Consider the following 19,925-nt stretch of genomic DNA (forward strand, 5'->3'; position numbering starts at 1 on the left):
CACAGAGGATCTGGGAGGCCCTGCATCTGCCCAGGGTCACCTTTGGGGAAGCAGCTCTTCCTGTGGTCGTCAGGCGGTCTGTGGCCCAGGACCCAATGAGGAGGTTCCCTTCTGCGGCTGCTGCTCCCTCGGGGACCCACAGGAAGGACATAATGTACCTGGTTCTGTAATCCGATAGCATAGGGGAGCCCTGGGGGAAGAGCATCAGGCATGGCTTTCTGGACATAAGAGAGACTTTTTTGGCCCAAGCTGTTCTGCGATCAAAGCCTGTCCACGATGCTTGTCCTAGACCAGGTCTCAGTAACTAGTGACCTTAAGGGAACAAAAGAATAAAGGATTGTTGTTCGGCAAGAGAAGTAACACTAGCAAAGATAATACATCAATTGTAAAGACTCTCAGTTCTGTATCAGGCTGAGTTCTGTATCGTGGTGACGATTAGCCTGAAATGCTCAACCACCAGATCAACTGGAACCTGACGTCGACCTTCTCCGACCCTTGTGACTTCAATCAACTAAAGCTTGGACTCTGTTGACTGCCCAAGCCCCTTCAGGAGTTTGCGTGTACCCTTAGCTTAAAACTTACCTAGTGTTGCTGTTTGGGAAGATGCTGCTTTAGGGGGAGATAGATCCCTGGTGTTCTCTTTTCTCTGCAAGGAATAAATCTTTCCTAATCCGGATCTTTTGGCTTGACATTCCCCAAGAGGCAAACACAGTTTTCGGGTAGCAGGCCCAGTGGCAAAAGACTTGAGAATGCACTTATCTGGCCTGGTTTACTACAGAGCATCGCCTAACTTCTCCATTTCCCTAGTTTCACTAGATCTTTGCAACAGAAGGGATTTTCTCATGTAGTGACAAACCCCATGACAAGATGATTGCTGTCTAGACAGATAAAGAGGAGTTTCAGCAGTTTGTCTTGCAGTTTCCCCAGCAGGGAGGAGGTGGGAAGAAGACCTGCCTGTCCCGTGTCGGTGGCCCGCCCCCTGGCACCCGGCCGTCCGTGTGACGTGGGCGGTGAGAAGGTGAGAAGCCTTGCGCAGACAGCCCCCCCTCTGCACAGGGGGTCTCCCCCTCTGGCCACGTTGGAAATATGCCAGCGGTGACAGTCCTGATGGCTGGCGTCCAAATCTTGCAGGATCTCAGTTCCTGAATCCAGGGGTCTAACCTGGGCCCTCCGCAGTGAAAGGGTGGTGTCCGAACCGCCGAACCACCGAGGAATTCCCAGGGGATTAATCACCTTGGAAATGTGACTCAATCTTCCCCACAGTAGGTTTTTGAGACAAGCCAGTTAATTGAGTTTACGGAGCATTTACTCAACTGCAAGCGAGAAGCTTCTTTTTTTACATTATTAGTTTTTTAAACTCATAAGTGTTAGGTATTTATTTTTAAAGTTTTTTTCAGCATAACTGAAGTGTAACTGAAAGCAGTGTGAGATATTTAAAGTGTATGATGTGGTGATTTGCTATACGTTGTGAAGGGGTTTTTCCCTCCTCAATTCAATTAACATATTCATGCCTCACGAACTTTTGTGGGGGGATGGTAAGAACTCGTATTTATTCTTCTTTTTAAAAATGCTTGTTTATTTATTTTTGGCTGTGCTGGGTCCTGTTGCAGTGGCTTCCTGCTGCAGTGGCTTCTCTGCTGCCCAGCACTGACTCTGGGGCAGTGGGCTTCAGTGGTTGCAGCTCACGGGCTCTGGCGTGCAGGCTCAGTGGTCATGGTGCCCGGGGGCCTGCAGCATGCGGGCTCTTCCTGGACCAGGGACTGAACCGGCCTCCTTTGCACTTCAAGGCAGATTCTTAACCACAGGACCACCAGGGAAGCCCCACATTTATTCTTATGGAGACTTTACCCACAATTCTGAGAGGCGAATGTGCTTAATTCCCATTTTATAGATAGGAAAATAGAGGCTCAGAGGTTCAACAACTTGCCCAAAGATGGGGTAAGAAGGGATGGCTGGCTTCAGCCCTTAGGGAAACTCAAAGCACTCCACAGGATGCTTTTTTGTGAATGGAAGCACATCATCTGGACACAATTAGGGCACAGAAGTAGCGTGAAGGACAAAACACCATCCCTGTTCAAGTCTGCAGTTTTATTAGAAAAGTCTTTGTGACTTAAAATAGAACATTTGCCTGCAGTCCAATTGAAGATTCAATAAGCAGTAAATTAAACGATCAGTCGATAACATATTCTAATTTAGCTCGAGTTTAAATGGGGTGAGAGAATGATCTACGGTTGCAAACGACATCTGATGAAGCTGATTTGAAGTGGCAACTCCCCTGCTTCTTGTCAGTAGCTGGCTGGCGCAGAACTCATCTTTAAAGCCATTAAATTAGTCCCAAGAAAACCCATCTTTCCCTACAGGTCTAGAGATTAGAAGCAAAATCAAATTATTCAAGAATGTGACCTCCCCGCGAGGCTGTCGGAGATCGGTTAAGTGTGAACAGAGCTGGAAGGCAGTTTGTGCCCTCCTGCGACCCAGCCCGGGGTAGGGAAGCTGTAGAGATTTTTCCAGGTCTCACTTCCAAACCTGGAGCTTGAACATCTGAAGACTGTGTACTGCGTGGTCTTACTGAGGTGGTCCACAATTCTGAGATGCTAATGTTAGGGCTTCCCTGGTGGCTCAGACAGTAAAGAAGCTGCCGGCAATGCAGGAGAGTGGGGTTCGATCCCTGGATCGGGAAGATCCCCTGGAGAAGGAAATGGCAACCCACTCTAGTATTCTTGCCTGGAGAGTCCCATGGACAGAGGAGCCTGGTGTGCTGCAGCCATGGGGTAGCAGAGCTGGACACAAGTGACTCAACAATAGCAACAGCAAACGGAAGGGCGAAGACTGTGTTTTCTAAATTTCTATGTATGTTCCTGTTTTCTTGGTGGCCTTGGCTCCTAGGTGAGAGGGGACAAGCCTTGCCCCTCACCTCTTGCAGTACCAGACGAGTGCCTTTGAACGGTCCCCTTTCATTTATGGGCTGTCTTTGTCACTGTACACGGGCCTCCTCTAGCAGCAGGAGCCTGGGGTCTCCCTGTGGTGACGTCCCTCCCTGCAGGCTTTAGGGGAGCGGGCTCAGCAGCTGCAGGAGCCTGGGGTCTCCCCGTGGTGACGTCCCTGGTTGGGGGCGCAGGCTCTCGGGGAGCGGGCTCTAGGGCACAGGCTCAGTAGTTGTGGTGTCCGAGCGTGACTGCCCCTTGGTCTGTGATCTTCCTGGACCAGGGATCCAAGTTGTGTTCCCAGCATTGGCAGGCGGATCCTTTTTTTATTTCCTGCGTGGCATGTGGGATCTTAGTTCCCCACCAGGGATCAAACCCATGCCCCCTGCATTGGAAGTGCAGTCTTAACCACTAGACCACCAGGGACGTCCCACGGCTGGCCGATTATTAACTGGTGGACCACCAGCGAAGGCCAAACTGTCTATTTAAGCCAGAAATGCCCATTAAGTTTCATTCTCAGTGAGTCACACACATTTTTCTTAGCCTCCTGATACAAGAAGCCTTTGTTTCCAGGATAATCTCAGTGCTACAACTTGAAAAAACAGCCTTGGAGTATTCCTCAGAGTGAGTGCACCAGAAGGTGTATTAGAAATGGGTAAATAAGTTACATCCTTGCCAAAGAGCAGAGAACCAGTGGGTAAATAAGCTAAAGTGGAAGGTAAATTTCACACACACACACACACACACACACATCTTTAGTAGCACCGTGGACCTCATATCTCCTGGGGTAAAAGTAGAAAGCTGCTGTTATTCACAGTAGCTAAAACATGGAAGCAACCAAAATGTACATCAACGGATTACTGGATAAACAAAATGTGCTGTGTACATACAATGGGATTCTTCACTCTTAGAAAAAGGGATTCTGACACTTGCTGCAACAGGAATGAACCTGGAAAACTTTATGCTAACTGAAAGGTGTTACAAAAAAAGACAAACACCATTTAATTCCACTTATATGAGGTAGACTAGTCGAAGTCACAGAAATACTAAGTAGAATGATGGTGGCTAGGCGCTATGGAAGGAGAAATTTTAAGTGTTTAACAAAGTTTGAGTTTTGCAAGATGAAAATAGTTCTGGAGATGGAGAGGGCTGTGCAATAATGTGAATACTTAATACCACGGAATCGTCCACCGAAAAATGGCTGAGGTGGTAATTTTGTTATGTGCATTTTACCACAAGGAGGAAAAACAATAGAAACTTGCTACTATCTTGTACCTCATTTTTGAAGGGAATGAAGAACTCCACACATCTGAGGTGACAAAGCTCTAGAGGAAAGAAGTGAAGGGTCAGCAGGGGATGTGAAAGCTGGCTAGCTGGGGGGGTTTCCATTTTTAAGTTGGCAAGCTGCCACTTTTTTTCTCAGCGTTACCACTCTGGGGGCAGCAGCAGAGCCAGGGCGGCCATGGTGGGAATCCACGCTTCCCGAGGTCAAGGCCTCTGGAGGGCCGCTGTGGAACTGGAGTTCACAGCTGTGCTGGGGGACTCTGTAATGTTGTCTCCACGAGACGGAGACAGACTTGGCGAGACGTGGTTTTAAGCAATTCTAATACTGGGAGCTGTAGAAACCGGGATGCTGCACACCATGGGCCAGAGCCTGCGGAGCACCCAGGGAGGGAGGCGCCCGCGCTCCAGGGGGCCGAGGAGACCCCCCTCCCAGACAGGCACACGGGGCAGCAGAGATGCCGAGTCCGGGGTCCTCCAGCTGGCAAGCGGCAGAGCCAGAGCGAGCCCCCGCCCTGCGGCACCGGAGCTGCACCCGCGCCCACGCACGCCCCACAGCCCAGCTCTGGAGCCGGGTCCCCTTCAAGGACCGGGCCCCTCCTCACGGCACCTGCACCTCCCGCTGCAGCACGTGTAAGGAACAGGCTTGCTTTCTTTTGTTAATAAACTAGAATAACGTTTATTTCTTGGACTGTTTATTGTACATGCTGTATTTGTGGGAAATCATGACCTCTGAAGGAACTCGGAGGTCAACTGCATTCTGAGCCAGCTACAGTCAGGTTGAGCTCAGCACAGTTAGACAGAAGCCTGCTTCTCTTTGTAGGTTGCCATCATCTTCTTGATTTCAGCAATAGCTTTCCCAGGATTCAGCCCCTTGAAAAAAGGAAAAGAGCATCAATATGACATGTAAGTGACACTGAACGAAGAGCCCGATGACCTTGGGCGAGACTCCCGCCCTCGCGGGCGCTGGGAGGCGGGTGGCAGGCCTCTAGCCCTGCCCCAGCCCGACACTGCCCCGGCTGCGGGCTCCGCTTCCCTGTGTGTGAAAGGCGCACACTCGATGGTTTCAGGGCCTGTGTGCAGGCTCAGAGCGCAGTGCGCGCCCCCGCTTTACCGAGGGGCGGGCGGGACGCCGAGCCGGCCCCTGGCTGGCCCGTCTGCTGCCCTCTGCAGTACACACGTTCACGCCCAGGAGTCTCTGTGTTACTTTTAAGAAATACGCACACAAGCCAGGCCGCCTCGGAGCGGCTGTTCTCTGACGGACTGGCCAATCCGGCCCAGGACCTAGTTTGTTCTAAATAACGGAAGGTCCCCTTTCCTGAGTGCTCACTCTGTGCCAGGCCCTGTCCTGAGAACGTCAGCGGCGGGACCCGCCTCCGGGCCACACAGCTCACTGGGCAGAGCCCGGGGAAAGGCAGGCAGCGCTGCCTGCGGCCCGCGCTCTCCGCCCGGCAGCACCCAGCAGGCCCGCCAATCCCCGCGCCGACGTCCCACGGGCAGACTGGGGCCGGGAGCCCGAAATAGGGCATGGCCCAGTCTGGATTTCACTTCGCTGAGATATGCCGCCTTTTCTTTTTTAAACCGCTAACTGGCTGGGCGCAAGTCTTCCATCTTGCTGCCTGTCATTTAAAAGGAAACTGCTCGGCCCACAGTCCCGCGTGGAGGGCGGTCCTGGCAGCTCCCCGCCCACGGGCCGGAGAGCTGAGCTGGGCCACGAGCCTTCCGCCGAGAAATGAGGAGACAGGCAGCTGCAGAGCGAGCCCCAAGGCGGGAACAGGAAGAGGGAGTGAAAGCTAAGCAAGCAGACCTCCGAGGAGGAGCGCGGTGGGCAGAGCCCTCGGCCGGTGGACCGAAGCCCCCACGGCTGCCTGTGCTCGCAGCTTCCATCCTGAGGTTCCTGCAGTCAGGGCGAACCCAGCGGATCCCAGAGCAGGAACCCGCGACCCAGCCAGCAGGAACCCTGCCCGAGACCCCTCCGGAGGGGCCGTGTCTGCGCCCGCGGGACCCTGCGCACAGCGCCGAGGTGCCGACACCCCCGGGTCCACACCGAGGCGACCGTGGGCTCTGCCTCCCAGGGGAGGCACACGCAGGCGCGGGCCCGCGGGCCGTACCTTGGGGCAGGTCCGCGTGCAGTTCATGATGGTGTGGCATCGGTACAGAGAGAAGGGGTCCTGCAGCTTGGCCAGGCGCTCCTCCGTGAAGTCGTCTCTGGAGTCGATCATCCAGCGATAGGCCTGGGAGGGTGGGCACTGGTGAGCTGGGCTGAGCCCTAACTAGCCAGAGCAGTCCTCTGGAACTGACACCAAAGCTCCCCGCGAGCAGAGCACCTGCTGGCCCAGCTGAGAGGTCATCTCCACACCCTTCACTTCACGTCCTTTTTCAGAGAAAGGCTCTCCACCCTTTCATAACATCTTCTGATCACATCGACTGAGGCCCACGAACCTCTGAACCACAGCACCTGGTCCCTGGTGCTTAATTATACACCAGTGGGCGTCATGTCTTCAACTACTGATCTCCTGCTCTCATTAGCCTCCTTCCTAGACATGAAAGAGCAAAGGCAAGGATGGGATGCTTGACTCTCTTTAACTGCCTCCCCAGCACCCACTCACCTTCTCTGAGTAAACAGACGACTTAACGTTTATTCTACTTATTGATTCTTTTAATTAGCACAGCCAATCGCAGCCTGAGACCAGCCATCTGACCGCTGACTAAGCTCCTGATCACTAGGCCTGCTCCAGCAGTGTGACCGAGAGGACTTCTCCACCTTCCAATAGCTCAGACACTGGCCTAAGTGCCAACTATGAACATACCTCACTATTCAATCTTTAACTTGGCCAGGATCAGTACTGCTAACTGGTCACAGAACCACAGAACTTCTCTTTTTGTGGGAAAATGAGAAACAAGAAGTTGTTTTTTGAGCTGCTTAAGGGTCTATGAAAAGCACTGACCACAAATCTAAAAAGTATGAGCTTTCTGGGAACAAAGACAGTGACCCTTGGCCATGAACTATACATCCAGTCAAAGGCGATGAAAAGCAGCACGCCTTTCTAAGCAACCCCTCAACCCAGCACTGCAGGCTTTCATTAGCCGGGAAACCACCTCCAACCTCTCACTGGGTAACTGCCCCTCAAAGAAACTTCTCTCTGCCCTGCCTGCATGTTGAAAATCCCTGAGGGAGGTGAGGAGCTTTCTGACAGATGGAGTCAGGGAAAGCGGGCAAGTGGGCAGCAAAGAGCCAGCTGCACAGGAAAATGTCTGAAACACTTGCACGGCACGGCCTGCCAACCTGCAGCCACCAGCCCATGGTGTGGCCGCCACCACACTCAATGAAGGCAGCCTGCAGATGAAGCGCCAGATTCATCGGAAGCCAAGTGAAGGCGATGCGACCCATGACCCTGTTTGTAGCGGGTGCCAGGGAAGGACACCACCGCCCCTCGGAACGGGCTGCTTTCCAGCACACTGTCCTTCTGGAGTTCTGGATGCCCGAGTTTCAGCTTCCCTCACGGTAACGAGGGCACCTCACCTGCATGAGGACCGCGGGGCCCAGGTACTTGTCTCCATTCCACCAGTAGCTCGGGCAGCTGGTGCTGCAGCAGGCACAGAGAATACACTCATAGAGCCCGTCCTGTGTGGGGAGAAAGGGCGATCAGGAGCCCATCACGGGAGAGACAGCTGTGACCTGAGCTGATTAAACGTGGCGTGTGGGGTCAGCACACGGACAAAGTGCACTGAGTTTTGTTTGTTTTGCACGAGTTTTCTTGGCAAAATCCTAGGAGTGGTTTGCAGAGATTTACTATGTTCATAAAAAAGATCTGGGAACTATCTTCAGACATGTGCTGGATCAGAGCCCAGAGTTCTTAAGCCCACATGTGCTTATCCTTTAATAAATAACGCTTCACTTACCTTAAAAAAAAACAAAAAACAAAAAACATGAAAAGAACTCACCACCTCGAATGCAGTCTAGCAGAAATTAAAAAGCCCCAAGTGATGAGGCATCCAGAGTGTACACCAGCTTCTGCCCTGGGTCAGCAGGGATCTCAAGGTTTCCAGGGGGAACACCAGTACTGTCCCAAATAGTCAACCCACACTGAGCACTGGGTGCCTTACTGCCTAAATGACCTCATTTATCATTTAACTGGCACAATAACGCTGGGGTGAGTGTTGTTAGATTCCCATTTTACAAGTGAGGCACAGAGGCTCAGAGGAGTTATGTCCCTTGCTGAGCATCACACAGCTGCCAACAGCAGAGCTGAGATGGGCCACTGGGCAGCCTGCTTTGGAATGCCTCCTTTAACACTGCCACACTCACAGACTCAACCTGCTCAACAGGCTTCAACAAACCGGACTTTGATGTGGGGAACAACAGAAACTGCTTACAAGTGGCGAAACAGAAGGGCAAGCTGACATCTGAAGTGACAGCTATAAGCAGATGGCAGAGTTGATGGTCACCATGGTAACCACAGGTCTCCAACAAAACCTGTGTTCTCAGCTGGTGAGCGTGTAAGCTGGCCCCACGGTCTAGAAGGCATAAGGTCACAGCTTTTAGGACCTTTTATTAAGGTCAAAGCCTTAATAACAGTCATATTATTTAGTCTCCTTGATATGATAGACTCCCTGAAGTTAGAAATTAGGGGTAGCTACGTCCCGAGAACAAGAAGCTCTTGAAAGAGAAGTTGGCTGCTTGCTCTGACTTCCATCACCATGCTGACCCTCAACGTCTCCATGACGACAGGCCTGCTTCTCGCCACGACTTTCCATTTGGTCTCTGAGCTGCACCGTGTGGCACATGGGGTTTAGTTTTCTGACCAGGGACGGAACCCACGCCCCTCACAGGGAGCCTGACCAGGGACGGAACCCACGCCCCTCACAGGGAGCCTGACCAGGGACGGAACCCACGCCCCTCACAGGGTTCCTGACAAGGGACGGAACCCACGCCCCTCACAGGGAGTTTGAGGTCTTAACCACTAGACCACCAGCAAGCCTGAAGGACTTTCCTTTCTTAACGTTTTATGGGGAAGAGGTATGTGTGAGTGCACGCTCAGCTGTATCTGACTCTACATGACCCCATGGACCACAGCCTGTCAGGCTCCTCTGTTGGTGGGATTTCCCAGGCAAGAATATGGAGCGGGTTTGCCATTTCGCTCTCCAACAGGGAAGAGAAGAGAGGCTAAATATTCCCCAGGACCTAAAAAGGCAAAATTCATTTACTCACTCACACAGCTAGTATTTGCTGGTAAGATGGCTCATGCCATGGGACCCAGAAAGGGTGAGGCACGGCCCGCCGCTGAGGTGGGCTCGGTCTGCCAGTGGACTGTCCCGTAAATGAACGAAGCGGTGACCTGAGACAGCATGAGTCCCTGCCTCATGCAGAGGCAATGTTGGGACCTGTCTCCGTCTGGTCCCCCTTTCCACCTCTTCCTCTCCAGAGGAGTGTGCTGGGAGTGTGCAAGCCAGAGACTTAGAGGAGGTAAAAGTGTGCGAGAGACTAAACCCTTGATAATAACCCCTTCACCTTCGAAGACTTCACAGCCTGCCCCCAGGGGTGGCACCTCCCAGAGTGAGCAGGCCTGTTGCAAGCCCACACCGCGTTACCAGAGAGAGCACCAAGTCCTAGTCCTGGCTCTGCCATCACCTCTCACTCCCGTCCCTAGATAGAGGGGTGGCAGCCGGGCCGCAGACGGCCAGCACGTGCTTTACTCGCCTGCACTGTTAAGGGAGTAACTGACGCAGCTGTCACCTGTCAAAACCTGGCAACTGACAGACTAATTTCCTGTGAAAAAGACAAGGATCTGGCGCTGTGGCAGCATCGTGCTGCTCCAGTCCCCAGTCCTCTCTGGGTCCTCTGTGGGTTCTCACTACCCACCTGGCTCTGACAGGCTGTGTGTCCAACCCCTGGACAGTTAGTTCCGCAGTTCTTTTCTGGAAGATACTAAATGGTCCACACGCCAGCCTCCCCACCCCCATCCTAGCCCCCTGGTTAAACATCTCTGCAACAAAGTCCTCAGGTCAGACAACAAACGGGGACTAATGACCAGTTTCTCACGGTCTTCTATGGACTGCAGGTACTGCTCCTTGCCCCGCTGGGACTCATCCTTCTTCTTTAAGTAAGGCTCGATGGACTTGTACTGCGCATAGAAGTTGCTCAGATCCTGAGGGGAAGAGGAAGAAATGGGTCAGATTCCACCGCCACCCTTAGTGTTCTTATCTACCCATTTCTTGGACACTGCCCACGCTCCCGCCCCGTGACAGCAGCAGCCAGCCTCTCTTTCTTTGGCACAGCTACACGCAAAGACCACGAAAGGAGAAATGGTCGCATGTAAGCGTGGTCAGGAAATCTCTCCTTTAGCCACGTGAGAAACTTTCCCATCCTGCAGTCCTTTCTCCTGATACCCTTGAAAGCACCCAGTGAGTGAAGGGAAAGATGGTCAGATATCAGGAAATGGTAATTCAAGCACACAACAATGGCTGCTTTCCCAACGGAGATTTTCCACATGAATTCTTTGTTGTTAGCACCAAACTGTTCATTTCTGAAACTGTTCCAAGTATAAAATCCTGTGCCCTGTTATTCCCAAACAATCCGCACCAAACAAGCGGCTGCAGGACCTTCTAGGCCAGTTACCTTCTGCGTTCACATTCCTTAATTACACTCACGGCAGGAAAGAAACCTGCCCTGAAGAACTATAGCAAAACACACACACCTCCCAACCCATTTAGCAAATAGAAAACTTACAGGAACAAGATCCTTTATCACATACATATGTGGCAGAGGGTAGATTTTGGAAACTTTGTTGAGGTTGGTGTCGATCCTGCGGGTGCACGCCAGAGTGTTGCCTCCGTTGATGTTCATGGCACAGGAGCCGCAGATGCCTGGAGAGATCATGGGGCGCCGTGACTGCGGCGCCGGCTCCCTTCCAGGCTCCAGCAGCAGCGGGGGCGCCGGCGCAGACACACCGTGCAGGTGCTTGCCGCCTTTCCCACCCCTCCTTCCTGGAACGGAGACTCTGGGAGACCAGGGGCAACCCTGAGGCTGGAAGGTGCCCGTCCAGGATGGCGCTGCTGGCGCCCGAGGGCCCCCCCGGTCCTAGCTCCTCGCCCCATGTCTTCAGAGAGAAAAAACCACCTTTTCTGTGTGTGTGTTTAAAGTCACTGTTACTTGAATTATTTTTAAAAATTTAAAAAACAATTTATTTATTTCTAATTGAAGGATGACTGCTTCACAGTGCTGTGCTGGTCCCCACTGAACCGAACTTTCTTTTTTGGTCTGGCCATGCTGCATGGCTTGTGGGATCTTAGTTCCTCAACCAGGGATTGAACCTGGACCCTTGGCAGTGAAAGCTCAGAGTCCTAACCACTGGACTGCCAGGAATTCACCAAACTCAAACCCTCAACAGACTAAGACTAAATAAATCAACACTGTCTGGGTCATCTTAAAGCTGAGGCCTGGACACAGGGGCCTCAGAGGTTGCTCTGATTCTGTCTCCACAAAGCAGCTCGGTGCCTACTCTCTGGGTATGAAGCCCATTTGAGTTGCCTTAGCACCGACTTCCCAAGGAGGATGAACTAATGTGAAACCAACCAAAGTAAGCAAAATAAGGTGCTGAGTAAGCACCATGAATGAGAAATTCCTTAGCTTGCACTCATTTCCTGTGTATGGAATTTCCTAGGTATTTCAGGGTTACAAATGACTACACAGTCTAACCACCGGCCACCACATCTCTAATTAAAAAAAAAAAATACAATGAAATTTCCAGGGCTTACCTGGAAATTTTCTTTACAAAAGTAACAAAAGTAGCCACAGTCACTATCATTCTGCCTTTTTTACTTTTAGCTAACATGGGCCACACCTTGTGTTCTTGGCTCAGAAAGATTACTGAAAAGTGTCTTTATTTCCTGTGCTGTGAGGCTGGTATTTAATTACAGCAGGATGTTCCCTCAACAGCAGGATCCAGCCAAATAATCATACGTGTCAGCAGCATAGGCTACATTAAATCCAGCCCTGTAAGATTAGCTGAATCAAAACAGACGTCTTAGCAGCAGGACTTTAAATGCTTGAGACTACAGCAGGACACAGATGAACCGCGGTGAGCTGACAGCTGTAACGACCTTTCCTTGTATGGAAGGTATTTTAGGGAGAAAGTCAGCCACAGCCCGTGGTCGGCCCCAGCAACCCTATTCTGGTTTTATCCCAGGCTTCCAAGCCAGGCTAAGTGAGTGTACTGCCTGAGAGGACTAATTCCAGAATCTGACAGCTCCGCCTGAGTCCTGGCTCCCCACTCTGGGGACCACCTCTGGGTCCGTCCGGAAGCCCGGACCCTCCCCAGGCCTCCGTCTCCTCACATGTGCGCCGAGTGTCAATGACCGCAATGCCTGTGTGTCTCACGTGAAGCGCCCAGCATGGAGTGCAGACAGTCTGTGCTCACCGGCAGGATCGTCAGCCGTCACAGCACTCCTGTGGTTTTTCCCACACCGGAGAACTCTCTGGATGATTACTTAGGAGTTTTCTTTAAATCAGCTCCTTTTAACTTAAATTCTTATTTAAAAAATCATTTCTATCACGGTTCCACTGTTGTAATTATATTTTTCTAGTACGTAGCTATGAAAGTAAACAATGTCGGTGCACACTGCCTGGAATCAGCAGCGCAATGTAGCAACCGCTGTTCCTACCCAGAACATCCTACTGACCACCTGCTCTGGGCATGTGTGATGCTGGGAGCTGGCAGGGGACGTGCAACTCCCCTGCTGGACAAGTGGTGAGTGTCTAGAAATCCACCCCCCACCACCTGAGTGGAGGGGCTCTGTGGTTGCCAGGCAGAGTATCTGAGCTGGTCCCGGAAGGGTGCAGCTGCTCACAGAGGCCGTCAGACACATTAACCATGCAAGTGAAAGCTCCTCAAGGGAAATAAACTCAGAAACCCGAACCTGTATCCGGAGTGCAAACTCCTGACACTTCTGCCCCAGAAAGGCAAGCGTGACTTGTGGCGGGGCTACCTGGCAAAGCGCTACAGCCACCGTCCAGGTAGCCCCGGTATTGGTTCTGGCCAGCCCAGGCCTCTTTTGGGAACCAGGACAAAAGTGTTCGAGCCTAACAACAGGGAAGCAAAGGCTTACCTTCTCTGCATGATCTTCGGAAGGTTAAAGTAGAATCAATTTCATTCTTAATCTTGATTAAAGCATCCAACACCATAGGACCACAGCTGACCAAAAGAAAAAAAAAAGTCACAAAAATATCTGACGCAGCTGTATTTATGTGAAGCTCAATCTCCTGACACATTACCATGATATAGCCTGAGACAGTGACACGTGTTAGCGGCTCTTCTTGCCCATCTGGCCTTCTGAGGTCACCTTCAGTTTTTTCCAGTTCTCACTGTGTGCACAGGAGAACGTGCACTCTCACAGTTTAAGGACCACTGAGCTCTACTCTGAGGACCACACTGCATGTACTTTTCTAGGAAACGGAGCGTAAAGAAACGGAGACAGGTTTAGATTAGGGAACAACTTCTACACACTGGCAGCTTTTGTTTCTTCCTCTAAAGCTCTCTGAAAAGTTTTCCCAAATAATTTATTTCAAATTTCAGTTTTATTTTTTTGGATGAAAACAGTAAGTAGCTTTAAATGGTTAGTTAACAGCTTCTCAGCTCTGAGGCACAGAGAGCAATCACACAGGACTGCTGCAGGTGAATTAACACACAGGAAAAATGAAACACTGAAGAGCAGTGTCTGCCACATACATTCAGTCTAACTGTGACTGCAGAGGCTTTGATTCAATGAAAATGGCTTATTCTCTCAGAGCCTCAGTTTCTGCATCTGTAAAATGGAATTAATATTTACATAAAATTATGAAAATTAAATAAAAACATGCAACAAGGTCCTACTGAACTATATTCAATATCCTGTGATAAACCATAGTGGAAAAGAAATGAAAAATAATATGTGTAACTGAGTCATTTTGCTCTACAGAAATTAACACAATATCGTAAATCAACTACACAGTACTTCAATTTTTAAAAAAGTGCAATTTTCAGAGTAGCTGGCAGATACATGTTTAGCAAACCTATCTCCTGGTTGACACCTCCACCCTGTTCTCAGTATTTCTCTATGCATGAGGTTTAAAAAAATATGCCCCCTCCCAATTTTCTATATGCCGTCTTTCTCTCCCCTACCCAACTCTGAGACTACGGACAAAGACTGTGTAAACTTAAGGCATGCTGTCGCTGCTGTTCAGTTGCTCAGTCGTGTCCGACTCTCTGCGACCCCATGGACTGAAGCACGTCAAGCTTCCTGTCCTTCACCAACTCCCAAATTTGCTCAAACTCATGTCCATCGAGTCAGTGATGCTCTCTGACCATCTCATCCTCTGTCGTTCCCTTCTCCTCCGCCTTCAATCTTTCCCAGCATCAGGGTCTTTTCTGGTGAGTCAGTTCTTTGCATCAGGTGGCCAAAGTATTGGAGCTTCAGCATCAGTCCTTTCAATGAATATTCAGGACTGATTACCTTTAAGATTGACCTTTAAGATTACCTTTAAGATCTCCTTGCTGTCCAGGGGACTCTCAAGAGTCTTCTCCAACAATTCGAAAGCATCAATTCTTCGATGCTCAGCCTTCTCTATGGCCCAACTCTTATATCCATACATGACTGCTGGAAAAATCACAGCTTCGACGAGACGGACCTCTGTTGGCAAACTGATGTCTTTGCTTTTTAATACCTGTCTAGATTTGTCATAGCTTTCCTTCCAAGGAGCTAGCATCTTTTAATTTCATGGCTGCAGTTACCATTTGCAATGATTTTGGAGTCCAAGAAAATAAAATCTGTCACTGTTTCCACTTTTTCCATTTCTTAAAGTGTATAACATGATAATCTGATGTATAGTGAGAGTACTGCCATAACAAGGTTGGTTATTTAACACATCTGCATTATCTGTATGTATTTCTACCAACAATATGTCACACCCTTTCCACTGTACCTCTGCTAACACTGGGAATTGTAACCTTAAAAAAAAAAAACCCTGCTATTCTGAGAATGGAGATGTGTTATTACTGTCACTGTTTTGAGATTTTTGAACACTCCAGTGGTTGAATACCTGTCATAAATTCACTGATCTTTCCTCACATCAATTATTTATTGAAAGTCTGCTCTGTACCAGCTTCTGTTCCAGGTGTCAGACATCCACCAGAGGACAAAACAGACACAAATTCCTGCCACAGGCAGCACTCACTCTAGTGGACTAATCTTACAGACTCAGTCTCTCCACGCTGTTTGCCTCTTTGTTTACTGAAGTCTGGGGAGTTTTCCTTTTTAAGGTCTGAACTACCATCTTCTAGAAGAGAAACTCTTCTGTTTTTCTCTATGCTCCTCACTCCCAGGACTTCACTTCCGGTCACCAACTGTGGGTGTTTTTTCCATGCCAAGTGATTCTGCAACATCAAGTGGGAATCCCACAGTGGAACTCAAAGCTGACACTATCAACTCGAGGTCCTTAAGACCCCCTCCTCCAGTTTGCTAGACTGACTCCCCCAGAATTAAGAAGAGAACCGTCTGTTGACCAGATCACTGGTTTACTATGAACAGTCAAAAGGAAGAGGCGCACAGGGGAGGCACTGGGCGGGAGGGGAGCGTCCATGCCCTCTCCCTGCACAGGCCACTCTGCCCTGGCGCCACCTGGGCCTTGCCGGTTCAGCTCTCTGATCCCTGGAATCAAGGATTCTTAATGGAGGTTTAATTATGTAGGGAAGACTGACTACATCCCTGGTCACTGATAAGCAACTCAACCTCTAGCCCTGCTCCCCTCCTGGGAGGTCAGCCCTCGAATCTTACGGTTGGTTGTCCTAGTAATCAATCCTAATCGAGTGGATTTAGGGGCTTTTAAGAAATCACTTAATATAAACTCAGGTGTGGTTGAAACGAGCTTGCTATAACAAAAGATACCCATTTCACCTCTATTATTTATCTGAAGCCATTTGAGGAACTGAGAATGAAAACAAAACATAACGAAAGATGACCCTATAGTTGTTCGGGATTACAAGGGTTTTAGAAACCAGAAACCCAAGACCAAATATATACCACAGTAACATACATCTAACACATCTGATGCTAATCCTGCTTCCTCCCTCAACCAGCAATTGGCTATCTGACTTCTGATTTTGGAAGTCAAAATTTTAAAACACGCAAAAAATTTAAATGTTCACACTGTTAAAAGTCAACCACTTTTCCTTTTATGATACTGTCCTCTTTTAAGTCTAAAAGACCATGCTCCTTCCTGAGGCCAGATGAATATTTTGTGTTTTCTTCCATTTCTTAACATTTTCAAAGTGTGTGCATGCATGCAGAGTCGCTTCAGTCATGTCCAACTCTTCCGACAGGGTGCACTGTAGCCCCCCAGGCCCCTCTGTCCATGAGATTCTCCAGGCAAGAATACTGGAGTGAAAAAAAAAAGAAAAAGAATACTGAAGTGGCATGTCATGCTCTCCTCCAGGTGATCTTATGACCCAGAGACTGAACCAGCGTCTCTTGTGTCTCCTGTATCGGCAGGCGGGTTCTTTACTACTGGTGCCACCTGGGAAGCCCTCTTTTCTGCCTTCCTTTAAGTAGTATTTTTACATTAGTATTTTAAAAATTCTATTTTAATATATATTTAATTTATATATTCCAATTCCATTTTACCTATGTCTCTTGGCATTAAAAACAGTTGTGTGTGTGTTCAGTTACTAAGCTGTGTTCGGCTCTTTGCAACCCCATGGACTGCAATATACCACGCTTACCTGTCCTCCACTATCTCTGGGAATTTACTCTAATTCATGTCCATTGAGTGATGCTATCCAACCATCTCATCCTCTGCAGCCCCCTTCTCCTTTTGCCTTCAACCTTTCCCAGCATCAGGGTCTTTTCCAATGAGCTGGCTCTTTGCATCACGTGGCCAAAGTATTAAAGCTTCAGCATCAGTCTTTCCAATGAATAATCAGGGTTGATTTCCTTTAGAATTGACAGGTTTGATCGCCTTGCCATCCAAAGGACTCTGAATAGTCTTCTCCAGCACCACAATTCGAAAGCATGAATTCTTTGGCATTCAGCTTTCTTCGTGGTCCAACTCTCACATCTCCATGACTACTGGAAAAACCATGTGTGTGCCAAGTTGCTTCAGTCATGTTCGGCTCTTTACGATCCTATGGACCACAGCCCACCAGGCTCCTCTATCCAGGGGATTCTCCAAGGAAGAATACTGGAGTGGGTTGCCATGCCCTCCTCCAGAGGATCTTACTGACCCAGGGATCGAACCCAGGTATCTTGGGTCTCCTGCAATGGCAGGCAGGTTCTTTTTTTTTTTTTTTTTGGCAGGCAGTTTCTTTACCATTAGCGCCATCTGGGAAGCCATAGCTTTGACTATACAGACCTTTGTCAGCAAAGTCTGCTTTTTAATACGCTGTCTTTTAATTTTATGGCTGCAGTCACTGTCTGAATTGATTCTGGAGCGCAAGAAAATTAAAATCTGTCACTGCATCCACTTTCCCCCCTTCTATTTGAAGTGATAGGACCGGATGCCATGATCTTAGTTTTTTGAATGAGGAGTTTTAAGCCAGCTTTACCACTCTACTCTTTTACTTCACCCTCCTTTTTTACCCCTCATCAAGAGGCCCTTTAGTTCTTCTTTGCTTTCTGCCATTAGAGTGGTATCATCTGCATATCTGAGGTTGTTGATATTTCTCCTGGCAATCTTGATTCCAACTTGTGATTCACCCAGCCTGGCATTCTGCATGATGTACTCTGCATAGAAGTTAAATAAACAGAGTAACAAGACACAGCCTTGTCACACTCCTTTCCTAGTTTTGAACCAGTCAGTTACTCTAGAATTATATGTCCTTAACTTCTCAATGGATTAAGAGTTAATACTGTATCACTTCAGGTAACCACCTTCCAACTTTATAGGTGAACTTGCTCTCAGCTCTTATGATGGACACAGTTATCAGGACTTCCCTGGTAGTTCAGCACTAAGAATCTGCGGGCCAGCGCAGGGGACGTGGGTTCAGTTCTCGGTCTGGGAAGATCCCACCTGCTGTGGAACAACTAAGCCTGAGCGCCATGACCCCAGAGCCTGAGCTCCACAGGGCCCGGGAGCCACAGCTGCTGCAGCCTGCGCGCCCAGAGCCCGCGCTCTGCAGCAGAAGAAGCCACTGGGATGAGCAGCCCACGCACAAGACCAAGAGCGCCCACCGCCCGCTGCGAGTACAGAAGACCCAGCGCTGCCAAAAACACAGGAGACAGTCACCACACGCACTGCATCTGTGAGAGTCATACTGTATGTAATACCTTACAGACTGTTTTAAGGTCATCATCTACTTTAACAGTTAAGAGGAAAAGGTTTTATATTTATCATATCTGGTGCTTTTTATTATTTTCCTAAGAACTGAGATTCCACAAGGTATTTTTCTTCAGCTTGAAAAACTTCCTCTTTCATGTGGCACAGGTCTCTGGCTATTACTTCTTTCACTTTTTGTTATCTGAAAATGTCTTAATTTCATCTTCATCTTGAAGGACCTTTGTGCTGAATATAGAATTCCAGTTCACAGAGCTTTCCTTTTAGTAATTTAGAGAAGTCATTCCATTGTGTTTCAGCTTCTGTAATTTCTGATGAGTAGTAAACAATCATTCACATCTCCGCACGCAATGTGTTTTTTTTCTCACAGCTTTCAAGATTTCCTCTGTATTTTTATCTTCAGTAATTTGACCATGATGTGCCTGGTGGTTTTCTATGTACTACCCTGCTTGGAATTCGTTAAGATTCTTGAGTATGTAAATTATGCTTTTCACAGTTTGAGTAACTCTTGCCCATTACCTCTTCAAATACATTTTTTGCTTATTCTTCCATTGCACTTCTTCTGAGACTCCAATTACACGTGTTAGAGCTTCTGATACTGTTCCATGGATCAATGAAATGTTTTTTAAAAAATCTCTTTTTTCCTTTTTGTCTTAAGAACAGACAATTTCTAGGAATTTTCTTTTTTTAATTTCTAGTAATTTACTTTCAGATTCACCAAAGTTTCCTACTGTCAGTTTCAACCTGCTCTTAAACTAAGCCCATCCAGTGAATTTTCTACTTCAGATATTGTACTTTTCAGTTCCAGGTTTTCCATTGATTCTTTAAGTTTCTAACTCTGCTGAGATTTCCTACCCAACTATGAGTATATCTTCCTTTATCTAAGAACACAGTTGCTTAAAATCCTTTCTGCTAGTTCCCACAAGTGGGTTGGTTCAAGGCTGGTCTCTGTTGAGTGTCTTTTCACTTGAGCATGTACCAAGTTGCACTGCTTCTGTGTATGAGTAATCCTGTGTATTAGTAATTCTGGGTTGTATATTGGACCATGTAAATAACACGATGCAGTAACCCTGGACTGTATTGTGCTTCTCAGAATAGTGATGATTTTTTTGTTGTTGTTAAAGCAACAATTAGAATGACTGAACTCAAGATCTGGGCAGTTCATGAACAGAATTTGGGACTCCCCCTCCGTACCTTCTTCCAGGATTTCCTCCTCATTTTCTGGTTGCTGTGGTAGGTTCCAAATGCATATTCTGGTTATGGAAGCTAGTGACCACAGTAAGACTGGTTTTTTAATTGCGTTTTAGCCCTTGCACTCCCACATCAGTGGGGGCTTGCCCTCAGTTAAAGAACATGCAAAAAGAGTTGATTTTTCCAAGTAACATCCTATACTTCCAACTGTCAACTCTGTCTCA

General features: G+C 48.7%; 1 protein-coding gene across 1 annotated transcript in view; it reads right to left on the reverse strand.

Moving 5' to 3' along the window:
• Positions 1–4,855: 4,855 nt before the first annotated feature.
• SDHB (succinate dehydrogenase complex iron sulfur subunit B) overlaps positions 4,856–19,925 on the reverse strand; it is a 30,427-nt gene continuing 15,357 nt past the window's right edge. The window contains exons 3-8 of the mRNA XM_061148016.1: positions 13,314–13,399; positions 10,936–11,072; positions 10,238–10,354; positions 7,729–7,830; positions 6,317–6,439; positions 4,856–5,078 (exon numbers count right to left, since the gene is read on the reverse strand). Coding sequence (XP_061003999.1) covers positions 5,001–5,078; positions 6,317–6,439; positions 7,729–7,830; positions 10,238–10,354; positions 10,936–11,072; positions 13,314–13,399 — 643 coding nt within the window. The 3' untranslated portion in view covers positions 4,856–5,000. The remainder of the gene's footprint in view (positions 5,079–6,316; positions 6,440–7,728; positions 7,831–10,237; positions 10,355–10,935; positions 11,073–13,313; positions 13,400–19,925) is intronic.

The sequence above is a fragment of the Dama dama genome, chromosome 8 (genome assembly GCF_033118175.1).
Source record: "Dama dama isolate Ldn47 chromosome 8, ASM3311817v1, whole genome shotgun sequence".
NCBI classification, from domain to species: Eukaryota; Metazoa; Chordata; class Mammalia; order Artiodactyla; family Cervidae; genus Dama; species Dama dama.